At 37.3% G+C, this 13,240-nt stretch overlaps 4 protein-coding genes across 4 annotated transcripts; 3 read left to right on the top strand and 1 right to left on the bottom strand.

The window, feature by feature from the left end:
* Positions 1-72: 72 nt before the first annotated feature.
* LOC113669715 (E3 SUMO-protein ligase NSE2) lies at positions 73-3,178 on the bottom strand. Its single transcript, XM_027185792.2, has 3 exons — positions 2,469-3,178; positions 2,018-2,219; positions 73-1,415 (listed from the first exon to the last, which is right to left on the bottom strand). Exons 1-3 carry the CDS (start codon positions 2,720-2,722, stop codon positions 1,188-1,190), a joined length of 684 nt encoding a protein of 227 aa, XP_027041593.2. The 5' UTR covers positions 2,723-3,178; the 3' UTR covers positions 73-1,187.
* A 788-nt stretch (positions 3,179-3,966) lies between these two features.
* On the top strand, positions 3,967-5,566 carry LOC113669734 (galanin receptor 2a-like). Its single transcript, XM_027185809.2, has one exon. It carries the CDS (start codon positions 4,179-4,181, stop codon positions 5,238-5,240), a length of 1,062 nt encoding a protein of 353 aa, XP_027041610.2. The 5' UTR covers positions 3,967-4,178; the 3' UTR covers positions 5,241-5,566.
* A 2,414-nt stretch (positions 5,567-7,980) lies between these two features.
* On the top strand, positions 7,981-11,278 carry LOC113669731 (uncharacterized). Its single transcript, XM_027185807.2, has 3 exons — positions 7,981-8,099; positions 8,699-8,808; positions 9,448-11,278. The coding sequence occupies exons 2-3, from the start codon at positions 8,703-8,705 to the stop codon at positions 10,464-10,466; spliced, it is 1,125 nt and encodes a 374-aa protein (XP_027041608.2). The 5' UTR covers positions 7,981-8,099; positions 8,699-8,702; the 3' UTR covers positions 10,467-11,278.
* A 568-nt stretch (positions 11,279-11,846) lies between these two features.
* Positions 11,847-13,040, top strand: LOC113669710 (octopamine receptor beta-2R). The gene has a single exon (XM_027185786.2). It carries the CDS (start codon positions 11,889-11,891, stop codon positions 13,038-13,040), a length of 1,152 nt encoding a protein of 383 aa, XP_027041587.2. The 5' UTR covers positions 11,847-11,888.
* Positions 13,041-13,240: the final 200 nt, after the last annotated feature.

Here is a 13,240-nt window from a genome sequence, read left to right as displayed (position 1 = left end):
ACTTCTCTTAATCTTTGAAAGTTCATACCAGATTGATGAACTTCAATTTCCCTCAAGGACACCCAACCTTAATTGTCGTATTAAAAGAAAGTGTATTTATTCTCCTTAGTAAAAGTCTTCATTTTTACATCATATTATTAATATTCAATAAATTGATCAACTTTTATAGATTTGAGGCCAATTCTTCAAGAGAATTCAGAACCTTCTGGTACAGTAAAAAAAAAATAGGCTTAATGATCATATATCAGGAGGTGTCAGCCTAAGTAAATATCATAAAGTTGATTTGAGAGAGCTCTTAATTCTAGAGTACTGTGACATACCTTGCTCTAAACTGACCTGCACAGGTAGATTATAATAATAATCATTCAAGCCACCGCAAGATTTCTTGATGGAATTTTTCAAAGAACGGAGTGACATAAAAAGAAACATAGTTGCTTTTGATATCAACAGCAACTTTGCCATGCAAATCATTCAAAAAAATACACCAACTAAGAGATATTATGTGGAAAATAAGAAGACAACATCACATGTACAAATTTCAAGCATCCTTCCTCATCTATACATCCATTTATCTCTTGGGTTCAAGTAAAATCAGCTTTAAACATTGTGAGAAAAAACAATGTTAACATTGTCTTATAAAAGAGCTCAAAAAAGATATAAAACATTATTCATGATACTGGGAACTGTCATGATCAAATTATAGTTCACCCAGAACTTCACAAAATTCCTGAACCTTACAAGAGATTTCTGTCACAACAGAAGCAAATAATGAATTTCCTCAAGTCAAGTTATGTGAAGCATACCTATTGTATTAGATTTACAGTTCATAAAATGGCAAATATACAAATATGTGTTTCCAAGAATAGAATTACAAACATTCACAAACACACGACTTTAAAGAACTTTGTCATTTTCATTTACAATATGCCACTCCTTACTTAATATTAATATCAAATATCAGAATATCATCACATGAAAACAATTCAATTTTTCCTTGTTTTTGCCATGAACAAGCATTCATAGAAAAACATAACAGTATGCAAGTGTCTTAAAACTACAAGTATTCCTCATAACAGTAACAGATATCTACACTTTCTAACAACACAGCATTTACTTTTTAACTAAAATTAACTCCTAAGAACAAGAATATACATATAATTTATTTTCTCCTATTTTTTCACTATAATTTACTTTCTCCTATTTTTTCGCTTTATGGCATGCTGCAGTACAGCATTGTGTTCGAGGTCAGCTTTGGTGAGAAGCTGTCCACAGACTGGACACTTAGCTCTACCCCTCCCTCTGCTAATGTGCTGAAAAATTGCATCTTGTTCATAGTTATGTCCACATATTTTACTTTTCATTGGTTTGACCATATCTTTCAAAGTCAGTGGACACTTTGTTTGTTCTACAGGTGCCTGGAAATAAAATGAAAAGACTTGAAATACTCCATAATATAGTTAACATGTTAAAGCACTTAGTCTGATTATCTGTATGAAAATAATCCTGAAAAGGTCTCCTTAGGCAAGAGTGACATGCATATTGACAAACTGAGCTTGAAACCATGCGACTCTAAGGGCAACTGGCGTCTAATTTTTTCCTTACAATATTATCCCTGTATCAAACATTAATATCACAAGAATAATGAAAATGATTCATAACTTAAGAAGATCTTGATTGTTGAACAAGTTCTCATTGCTTATCTTTTAAAAAAGTTACCTTTTGGCAACCTCCCATTGTAAAATGGGTGTCATAAAATAATATTTTTTGTCTTTCACAGACACCTCATGTGACCAATATGATACTCAGATGATGCCTTAGGATGAAGTTTGAAAACAACAAACCAAAACTCTAGAAAATGAAATAAATGTGGAATGATAAATCCCTTTTCCATGGTCTAGCGTATTATAGGGATGGATATTTTGCTCATTATTGGTGTTCTTCCTCAAGGCAATTTGAAAAATAATCACCCTTAAAATAAGTTAAACTATTAAATACCCTGGAGATATTTTTTTTATACCTGTGACATTATAATATCTTCATCCTGTGTTCCTGGCTGTGTGTTTGTCTGAGGCATAGGTTCCCCCTGATGATGAATGTTCCATAATTTCTCCCTGAATTCTTTCACCTTGGGGTGAGAATCAAGATCGGAAACTTTGCTGTTCTTTTCAAGAGAACTCAACTTTTCTTTGAAGATATCTTCAATGTTTGGAGTATCATCACTGGGAATGAATAAGGCTTTGGGTCAGTTCAGTACAGGTAAATACAATAAATTTGCTTGCACAGCTAAAAGTAACAGCCATAAGATTTTCAACAAATGAAATGAATCTTTGTGATAAAAAACAATGCTAATGGCTGTACAAATGATATCCACAGCACTGAATATAATTTCACAAGCAAAACATCGGTCTGTAAACAAGGTCAGCATTTATCCTAGGAATAAAGAGTAAATTGGCTTCATACAGTCTCACCTATTTACATCATACTTTCGATTAAACTCCTCCTTCGCTAGCTCGACAGCTTTCATGCACTGGTCCATCTCTCTCTCCATGCTAACATACTGCAGCATCGTATCTTCCAACTCTTTCACCAGCTCGTTGTCTTTACTAACTTCTTCCAAGTCCAGCGCTACATCTAAAGTTACACCCAAGCCATTATCTACATATTCCTTCACTTTCCGAACTTTCTCGACCGCGTTGTCTACGGCTCTAAAGTGAGCAGGCATTTTGAAGTTGTGTTTTATAGATACGGGGAAGCAGGAATCTCAAAGATGGTGCCACATGATGGCGGGAAGTTCAGAAATGACGCAGCGGGTTTGGAGTCAGCGGTAGGGCGAAGAAGGTAGAGCTCTAGGACGAGGATTTGTTGACACGGTTTACGGTCAACTCGCCATCACGACAAACGAGCCACCACCAACCTCGCCACTGCTAGGAGTCAACTCGCCTCCGCTGGCAAATTGACTCGTTGACGATCGTCTTTTAAGGCTCTGTCATTGGAATTCTAACGTCTCAGAAACTGTCGATAGGGAGATGAATGAAAGATAAATATCAAAGGTACAAATACAAAAACCATCATTTCCTTATTTCTCTTTTGAAAATTTTTAAGGAAAAGAAGAGGCAAAACCACAGCTGAACGATGTCTGCACGAAATCGATCGACTATTTATATTTAGCTTCATCGATGATTTAAAAAAATACAGACAGCTCAGCAAATGACTGATGCTCGAGGATAAATGAAAGTTACGTTAATTATCACTACAATTCAACTGATAACTCCGTGATATAAATTATGATATCTATTGACACTAAACAAGCCCAGCTAATTCAACACGTTTTTCTTACTTAGTATAATTTCCTTGTCGATCAGTTACGAAAGCAATCGCCTAGCCTGAGGTGAACTTTTAATTTGATATATTTGTTTTGGTGTGATTATAGGAACAACTAAATTATGCCTAATTTGAAAAATCAAAATATTTCATAATGGGTATTCTGATTATTAGGGCTTCACTATTACTTGAACGAACGAACAAATGAATGAATGAATTAGTGAATAAATGAATGACTGTTTGAATGAACAGATGAACAGATGAATGCATGATCATTTCGCGCATAATTGCACGAAATAATGATTCGAAGGACAAACAGATATTTTTATATATATTCAAAATTTTGCTCGGAATGATGTTTATACTGCATGTCATATATTTCTATCATGCGTATTAAAAAAGTTTGAGAAAGGATCCAAGCGTAAAGTTTTTCAAATGAATAAATCAGGTGAAGATGACATTCTTAGTACTTTGAAAGCCGCTGGTATTTCTCGACATACGATATTTAACTTTCATTGTTGAGGAAATTACACAGTTATGAATTGACAGTAGCTATCAAGCTGAAAAATGGTGTCTCGGACGTCATTGCTAATTCAAACGTCACTGCATCACACACATCAAACAAACCAAGACAATGTGTTATTTGCTGACTTCATTTTTAATAGAAAAATGAAATCCTATTTGACGCATAGAGCCAGTCATATTTGAACAATTTCAAATGAATCCATTTATGATTACGATATAAAAGACATCATCATCATTTTGTACTCAAATTGCAACCATTGTAACTTCGTGCAGCCTGATTTCTTGTATTCCTGTAACTGATCCAACTTTATATCAGAAGATATACAGAAAAGATGGCAGAATTGGCCATACATTTCACCATGAGTTCCTCTATGAATTACTCGCTAAACGAAACACAAATGTCCACTGGCCTGTTGAACCGCGAAGTTGAAATTCTCCGCAATCGCTTTTTTGTCATTTGCCTTATCTCCGCTTTCTATCTTTGTTGTCTGTCAGTTCTGACGACTCTTTCGAACTGTGCACTGTTGGTAGTCCTTTATGAAGACCCATTCAAGACATTTCGTCATCCTCCAAACGTTTTCATCTTCGGATTAGCTCTGGCGGATTTTTTCACCGGAATCGCAGTGGATCCACTATTTGCGTATTTTTACTTTAAACTCTACAAAGATACATTCAACGACGAAGATTACAACCGCACTTTAAAACTGGCTGGTTTCCTGTCTGGTATAACAATGAACGTGTCTTGTCTAACAATTTTGTCTCTCTCTTGGATGCAGTTTATTGCGATTACGTTTCCACACCGCCACAAACAGCTTGTTACGACGAAAAGGGTGGTAGCTTGCGTTTGCGTTATATGGGTTTACTCGCTGCTATTCTCCTGCTCGTTTTTACTGGGCATTCCAGAGAAAATTATCCAAAAGATAGATGTATTTTTTAATCTGTCCTTCACAAATTTTCTCGTCCTCCTCTCGTATTTTGCGCTACACATTTCGTACCGTCGTCAAGTTGCTCGTTTATCTCCGTGGCAGATCGATGGCACTTCGGAATATCGAAGAAAACGAGACCAGAAACATTTTGTTGTGGTAAGCTTACTTCTTGCTACATGTCTACTGATTTTTGTCGTTCCTGTGACTGTTATGTGGTATTTGACGCTTTACTGGAGACCAGAGACTTACGAAGCACAAATCAAGGCTACAATGGCGAATATTACTATAGACACGACTCTATTTCTCAAGTTCCTCATTGATCCGTTTATCTACGCTTGGCGACTTCCTAAATTTAGGCAGGCAATGAAAGCAATTTTTTTGAAGAGACGTCGGGCGTCCTCCAACGGAGCTGTGAATTTAACTTTGTACAATTTAAACATTCATCCATCTTCTAGTAAAGTCAGCTGACATATTTGCAGGCTTTAAGGGATTCTTTTGTTTTCGAAACAAGAATGATCAGTTTTAAGAGATTTTGACTTCACTTCTCAAGTCAATTCAATGACAATTTAAAACCGAGATATTTCTGTTCCAATAAAAAAAACACAGCTATTTCAATTTAATGTCAGCTATTATCCTTGAAGATGTAAACTTTTCCGTCAAATTTGCGCAACATTGGCTGTCAAACAAAGTTATCTTTTCAGATGTAGACCAAGGAATCGTTGGCGACAATTCCACCAAACATGGGTAAACCAAACATAGTTTTTTTTTTTTTTAATAAAAAGATATTTCACCTATTTCTGCTTATGTGTACAACATTAAACATCGCTATTGCGGCTATTAACTTTTTTTTTTCTTTATGGAGCCAGGTGAAAAATTCGAGTACGTACACTGACTGAACTCATAAAATTTCAGCACAAATGTTTGCAGCTGAAAGCTCGATTTATCGAGATTTGTTTACCTTTAAGAGCAGCTATTAAACAGTTTTTGTCACATTTTACAAAGGCTTACAACTATCACTGATTGCAAAAGGGGAAAACTGTTCAATTAAAAAATTTGTCTGGCTTCAATCCTAGCCTGATCTAAATTTTGAAAGCTTTATTTAGATATCGCGGTAAAATTACTTGCAGCATCTCTCTGAAAATTGATAGTACCTTTGCCTTACCGTATCGTAAGCATATGTTTCAAAACTTTGGCAGCCACGTTTAACATAGCTTATGTTGACATTGTTTAAGGCGATTGTGAAATTTGATCAATAGCTTGGTATTTTGTGCTTTTTCTTTTTCTTCGCTGGAATGAAACATGCGAAAATCGCGAGGAGTGTAAAAGCCTGAGAATGCATTGAGTTAAATTCTGAGAAAATACCATTGAAAAGTTCTGAATTGTAGACATATGAAAGAGAAAATTAAGGTTTTTTCCCAGTCAAGGAATATCATCTCAACTCTAATTGTCGTCTATATTGAAAATTTACATTCAGATCGCTTATTAAATACTAACATCAATATCGACTGTTCTAGTCTCGTGAAAGGAAAAGATCAGAGTTGGTGATCAGAATCGCATTTTATAATCTTCTTTATTACACCCATTTTGAAATCACTTATGGTCCCTGTAATCTGATTGGCTCTAATTGGTGCGATTTATTCACAAATTGCACCATTTTTTGCTTTAAATCGCATCTTTTCCCCAGCCAGTGAGGAGGCTACACTAAAAACAAAACAACCAATCAGACTTCAAGGCTTGTTTAAAGTAACCGATCATATTGCAGGAAGATGAAAGACATGGAGTATCATATGGCAAATTTTGCAACTTTTGTTTCCAAAACTCTTATTTTTTCCTCCCAAAAAATGGATGAATTTAATTTCAAACCAGCTCAGTATTGTATTAATAAAATATTTGAACTGACCAAGTCCTGTATTTGGGCGATTTCAAAACGGATGTAATAAAGTGGTAATTGAACCTCGTGTTGTGCAATTTTGGTCTGAAATCATACTTGTGATTTCAAATCGAACTCGCGCTGCGCGCTCGTTCAATTTTGGAATCACGCGTATGATTTCAGCCCAAATTGCACTCCACTCAGTTCAATTACCATTATTAATGAGAAAATCAACTAAGACATTTAATCATATCAGAAAGAGGGAGAGAGAGATCCTCGTGTTTAAACCCGAGAAGACAAAAACGGACTTAAGCGTGATGAAATCAAAATTGTTTTAATAAGGGAAGAGCATTGATCAATGAGGCTTTGCTAAAGAGGCCAACGAGAAGGCAATCGAAGCTGTTAAATTAATGTAAACGAAAGTTCGTTTTTGTCCATTGGTTAAGAAATGCAGCACCACTACTCATTTCGGGAGGAAATTGATTTTCCAGAGAACTCTATTTAAACGCTGTTTGACTTCCGTTTACATAAGAAGCACGATTTGACAGGTAAGTAAATTTTAAAAAAATGGATACTAATTACTTTCTGAGCGCGACTTCATTTCCAGCTCTGTTTCAGTAGATCGAGCTTCAAAATGGCGTTGAAAATTGAGACTAGTAAATATTACATAGGAAATTATAACAGCAATCATAAAAACAACCTTTATTTGACAAAATCACAAAGTTTAGTTTAGCAAGTGTTGTCTGAGCTAACAATATTTCAGAAATAGACCTAAATGAGGTGTATATTATGCTACTCTTATTTAGATCTGTTGATAAAATCAATTTAGGATGACTTCATCTTCAGTAGTATAAGTTATTTTGCTATGATATTTTCAGGGAGAAGTTTTTTGAACAATGAACTTCCTCACTATGAAATCAAGATGTTCAGTCGATTACTAATAGTTTGACTATTCGAGATGTATTGAAAAGATTCAAAGGTTTACGAACTGCTCAACAGTATCGAGGGCTCATATTTATACAAAGAGAAGGTTGAGGACACGGAGAATCTCGCAGTGGAAATTATTTGTGTTAAGTTCAGACAATTTGATTTTAAATCAAGGTATCAACCCCACTAACTAATCATTTAGTTTCTCCACTCTCACAACCAGTTGGTCAAATGACGCATCGGCATTGTAAGGAGAAAATAGGTTTTTATCATCTCTGGAATTTAAATAAGTACTTCCCTACGATAAAATAAATCGTCTTAATGAGGCAAAATTGGCAAAGTATAGACAATGGCGGACAATCGACCACCTGCATTCCCTACCTGCATTTCGGTTTAAGAGCAAAGCCACCAGAAACCTTGTGGGTAGTGCAACAGGTCACTTTGGATTCAAACCAGTCATGAAAAATTATTTTCAAATCACATAGATGGAATCTAACTTTTCTACTGGAATTTAGCGAGAAATTTTTGAGGTATGTACGCAAACTACAGTCACAAGTGTTTTTGGAGAGTTCACCATATTTTAAGACAACTTTTAATTCTAGTATTGAAACTGAGTGTCTTTCAACGAAATTTGAACCAAGCTATCATTGAGCCGATCGCTTTGAATTTTCTGGTCGCGATTAACGGTTTGATTCAATTTTGGTTGTAAATAGCAGGAGATCTTCTTTGTATCTATGATCTATTAGTATCGTGTTATGTGTGTTAGCCTCAAACCTAATGCTAGTTGGTATTAAGGACTCCAGACCGAGAGGTCTGGGTTCGAACTGTAAGCGGGAGTTCTGCTTTGTTCTTAGAAACGACTCTTAAGTGAAAGGAGACTCAATGCTCCACTTGTCTCAGCTCAGGAGTACAAATCAGTATGGGAATTCATTGTCAGAGTCAAGACCTAATTAGTTCGGTTTTGAAATCTCCACAGTCCTTTGAAGGCTACAGTCGGTATATGCTGGCTGCCCTCCTTCGAAGGATCTGACCACAAGATTCACTGTTATTCCCAGATGCAAATTTATCATATTTTTCTGAGAGGTGATTTTAAACTTTTCATGTTGTTTGGGTTTGTTTTTCCATTCAGAGGAATGCTTCACACCGCATGTTGCATTCCTGTTCAAGGATTTCTCCTGAGACGATTGCCGTTATGTCTTGCATGCACTGTTGCTATGGTTATTTTGGCAATTTACTCAGGTAAGGGAATTGTCATGCAGAGGCATTTAGCCACCACAAAGTCAATGGTAGTGCAGAAACTTCATTCCATGGTTAAGACATTAGACATAGAGAAATGCTGTGGTGTACATGATGTAAAAGATCTAGCAATTTTCGAACTGTCTACAGCCTTACATAATTAGTATTGGAAAATGCCTAGAAACTCCAAATCATGTCCTTAAAAAAAAATATCCGAATCAGCTTCCCTTTTCCCATTCTTTCGAGTTCAGGTTTCTTATCGGACTGTGTAAAACGTATCATCTCAAATATAATCCTAATAGATTTTTAAGTGAATAATTTGCACCAGTTTGTGAAAGTTATCCTAACCTTTTGGCTCCCACGATCTGATCATTAATTCTCTCCTCTAGCTGTTGTACATTTCCCTTTCAATTAGTTACAAGACGTTAATGTTTGAATATTCTCTTTACCTGTTTGCTGGAGAATGTATGAATTTTACAGGGAGAAGTTACATGTTAATCCCTTCTGGGAGTTAGGGGATTAAAGTGCGAAGGCTCCGCGTTGTTTGAAACGACAGTGCACCATTATAAAGTTTCCGTACATCGAGTTGCAGATCTGAGAAAAAAAACCTGTCTCGTTTATTTTTTCCTTCTTATATGTCAGGTTACAATTGCACAAGAAGTCGTAACATGGAACAATCGAGCAGTCAACGATCTTTTAGCAAAGTACTATCAAATGAAAGCCCTCGAATGAATATGGAGAACGACAGCCCTTGCTTAAAGGATGCCTTTAAAGAAATTTTACTCGTTATTGCTTACAACTATCCACTTTATGACAGTATTCCTCATCTAGCGGCTCTTTACAGACCAGCTTTTCCTCATTTGTTATTCTGCGGTCCTCCTCATAATACAACACGTTCTGGAATTTTAATTGTCGATGTTTACAGAGGTATTTTAGGATATGAGTGTCTTGGTAGGGCAATAAGGGAACATCCGGGATATAAGGGGTATTTTTATATAAACGATGACGTCATACTTAATTATTGGAATTTCCTGGATTTTGACAGAGGAAAAATTTGGGAATCTTCGTTCTCGTTTGGTTCTACGCCTATTTATGAGCCCGCGAACAGTAACTGGTACTGGTGGATATCTCCGTACGGCTTGAACAATTGCCGAAGAGCTTGCGAAGACGTGGCGAACATGAACTCGGGGCCGAAAAAACTCAACGTAAAATATCATATAAGCGCTCTCTTTAAGAACAGTAACGGGACGTTAAGATGTTTCAGTGGCCGCTCTGATATTCTGTACATTCCTTACAAACACGCCAAAGCATTTTCAATACTTTCAGAGATTTTCTACGAAAGAAAAGTTTTTCTGGAAATTGCCATTCCAACTATGATTCGTTTCCTGGAAAAAAAAGACAATATCGGTCGACTCCCGGGCTACTATATTCCAGGAGATGTACGCAAAGGTGACCCGCGAGTCACTGATAGCAGGTTTTTCTGGTTTGTCTACTTTCCGAAAAACAAGTTGTGGTTCATCCATCCTTTCAAACTGCACCAGCACGAACTTGATAGCAAATTCAACATGGTCATGTTAAAATTCATTCTCATAGAGAAAGTTAAATCACTTACGAACTGCAGGCCCTTAACGTTCTCTAGTAGGAAACCAAAAAAAAATTGATTATTTTTATCTTTTGTTTGTTTGTTTGTTTTTTAATCAAATGCGATGTCATTTAATTTGACCTCAACAGCCCAGCTTCGATATCTTTCGACGCGAGCCCAGAAGACTGGGGAGAGTGCCTGTAAGTGAGGCCAACACTCAAACTCTTATATGGGACTAGTTATTATTTATTGTTCATAGCCGTGTGGGGGGGGGGGGGGGGGGGGAGAGATGCTGAGCCTCTAAGGCTCTGTTGCATTCTAATCTCCTCCCCTTAATTCTCCATTTTGATTTTTGAGGTTTCCTTTAAGCGCTGTCCTTGTTACTCGCAACGAGCTAACTATAATAAAGCAGAGTGTGAAACTGCGAGGCTGGGGAGATGAACATACCGCATCACATGATATCTTTTCTCCAAGAAAACCGGTGCCGTCATTGGTAAATGTCCCGGAAGACCGATGACGCCAAAGGAGACTGAAACACTGCGATGATTTGGATAAATACTATCCTGCCGTCAGAAATTCAGCTGTCCGATCGATGTTTTTGTGGGTGGATAATTTCTTTTAACGCATGACGGAGGATTTTTTGGAATTATCTATATTTTTAAAATCAACTTCTGGACAGAAATGATATTCAATCGGTAACCGGTAAGTTTGGTCTTCGACTTGGGCAATCTCACCACACTTTTCTATTTTTTTATTTATTTATTAATTTTTTTTTTCATGGCCTAATAAATTTTCTCATTTGTAAAGATCTCGTAATCCATTTTTAACTGTGAACGGCTGTGTTTCTGGCCTATTAATGTTGAATTGAATTAAAATGAGACGATTTCTTCACTCATTAGAATTTGTTGATGGCTCAGGAAAGTAGATTATGAACCAGGTAGTACAATGAAAAATCCGCCAAGAAACCCGTGGAAAAACAGTTGTTTTTTTTCCTTCTATTTTCAAGTTTGTTTTTCTTAACTCTAAGAGGTGCGATGGCCTCATGATTAGTGCGCTCGACTCCGAATCGAGTGGTCCGAGCTCGAGCCCTGGCCGGGGTCATTTTGTTGTGTTCTTAGGCAAGACACCTCACTCTTACAGTGCTTCTCTTCACCCAGGTGTACAAATGGGTACCAGCAAATAAGCTGGGGGTAACCCTGCGATGGACTAGCATCCCATCCAGGGGGGAGTAGAAATACTCCTAGCCGCTTCATGCTAAACGAAACCGGAGTTAAGCGCCGGCCCCATGGACCACTTGGGCCTGTATAAATGCTTTCTTTTTCATAACTACTTTCAATAATCTCTTTTAGACAACTGATAGCAGAAAAGATCGCGTCCAAAGTAAGAGCGTGGGTATAACATGAACTGAGAGACAAAAGTTCTTTTTTTGACGTTTTTTCGGACACGCCAAACCAAAAACAAGAACCCCTTGACGTCTTACTCGACAGTATTTGTCAACAGGATGGTTTTCCTTCAAATCATGGTAGTGGTTCATTCTCTTTTAAACGCCATCGGTCTCTCTGGAAATTTACTGGTGATAGCCACGGTCGTCTTGGAGAAAAAACTTCATGTGATGCGTTGTATTTATCTCGCCAGCCTAACAGTTTCAGACACGCTCTGCTTAATCCTGGTCAACTCTCCCCGAATAACAAGCACAGCAGTAGAAAGATGGCCGTTTGGCGAGACTCTGTGTTATCTCAATCCCTTCTTTGGGAGATGCTTATATCTAAATACACTTCTTCATCTGATAGCTGTATCTTATGAGCGATACAAGGCCATTGTCAAATCTCCTTTGACATACAATGGTAAGATAACTAAGTGCAGGGTGCTGTCTCTGGCTCTCATCTGGCTGATCCCGGTACCATTCTCCGTTGGTCCGTTACTCGGTTGGGGAGAGTTACTATATACATATAACCCTGAAGTGTTCGTCTGCGAACATAGATGGTCCGTAAACAACACCACTTCCAAAATATTCATCAGTATTTTCGCCGTGACTTCTCTTCTCTTGCCCTTTCTCGTGATCTTTTTTCTGAACCGATCAGTTTTAAAGACGGCAAACAATTTGCACGCAAACGCAATAGCTGCGGTCCAGTTAGGATGTTTTTCAGATTCCGAAAGCCAACCGCGAAATGCAGCAAGGAGGTTTAACGAGCGGAAGGCAGCTGTTGATGTTACCATTATCATCTCGGCTTTTCTGGTTTGTTATGTTCCTTACTGGTTCGCTGGTCTATATCGTCTTCACATCGAGAGCAGCAAATTTCCAGCTGAGGCAATAATTGTGGTGAACTGTATCTTTTTAGCTAACACTGGGTGTAACCCCATAATTTACTCCATCCGTAAGAGGGATTTTCGAGCCGGAGTAAAAAATATCTGGGGGCGGATTTGTGAAATGTGCAGAGCCTGCTTGAATGACATCAGGGAAACAGAGGTTATTAACGACAATTTCAGATCTCTTTTCATTTTCCGGGGTGAAGTTTTCACTGTAAGAACAACCACCGCACCTGCGTTAGAACAGCGGAATAAAGAACTTCAAGTTAATGGCGGCGTAAAACAATTTGCAGTAAGACTTTACAGAAGTGATCTTTCTTCGATTGAAGAGGTCCCGGAACCATAAGATCAAACACAACAATAATAAAGAAAAAAGCATCTGAAAATAAGGTGTTTCGAGCAGGTGTTAGATGTGTTTAAGACGAATATAAAGAATTTGAGGACGCTCTAATGATATCAAGTTCGGAAATAGTTTAAGCAAAATAATTTCAAAGTCGAGATTTGCAGGAAAGAACCTCAGCGAATGCAAAGAAGTGGTGCATGACA

The sequence above is a fragment of the Pocillopora damicornis genome, chromosome 1 (genome assembly GCF_964200805.1).
Source record: "Pocillopora damicornis chromosome 1, jaPocDami1.2, whole genome shotgun sequence".
NCBI classification, from domain to species: domain Eukaryota; kingdom Metazoa; phylum Cnidaria; class Anthozoa; order Scleractinia; family Pocilloporidae; genus Pocillopora; species Pocillopora damicornis.
This window is presented reverse-complemented; position numbering and strand designations above follow the sequence as displayed.

What these genes read in the sequence shown, in the direction of transcription:
- LOC113669715 (XM_027185792.2), bottom strand. Translation starts at nt 2,722, where the DNA reads ATGCCTGCTCACTTTAGAGCCGTAGACAACGCGGTCGAGAAAGTTCGG. An exon ending in CGAAAGTATGATGTAAATAG is followed by an intron (nt 2,220 to 2,468) that starts GTGAGACTGTAT and finishes ATTCATTCCCAG; the next exon opens with TGATGATACTCCAAACATTG. An exon ending in AAGATATTATAATGTCACAG is followed by an intron (nt 1,416 to 2,017) that starts GTATAAAAAAAA and finishes TTTTATTTCCAG; the next exon opens with GCACCTGTAGAACAAACAAA.
- LOC113669710 (XM_027185786.2), top strand. Translation starts at nt 11,889, where the DNA reads ATGGTTTTCCTTCAAATCATGGTAGTGGTTCATTCTCTTTTAAACGCC.
- LOC113669731 (XM_027185807.2), top strand. Translation starts at nt 8,703, where the DNA reads ATGCTTCACACCGCATGTTGCATTCCTGTTCAAGGATTTCTCCTGAGA. An exon ending in TATTTTGGCAATTTACTCAG is followed by an intron (nt 8,809 to 9,447) that starts GTAAGGGAATTG and finishes CTTATATGTCAG; the next exon opens with GTTACAATTGCACAAGAAGT.
- LOC113669734 (XM_027185809.2), top strand. Translation starts at nt 4,179, where the DNA reads ATGGCAGAATTGGCCATACATTTCACCATGAGTTCCTCTATGAATTAC.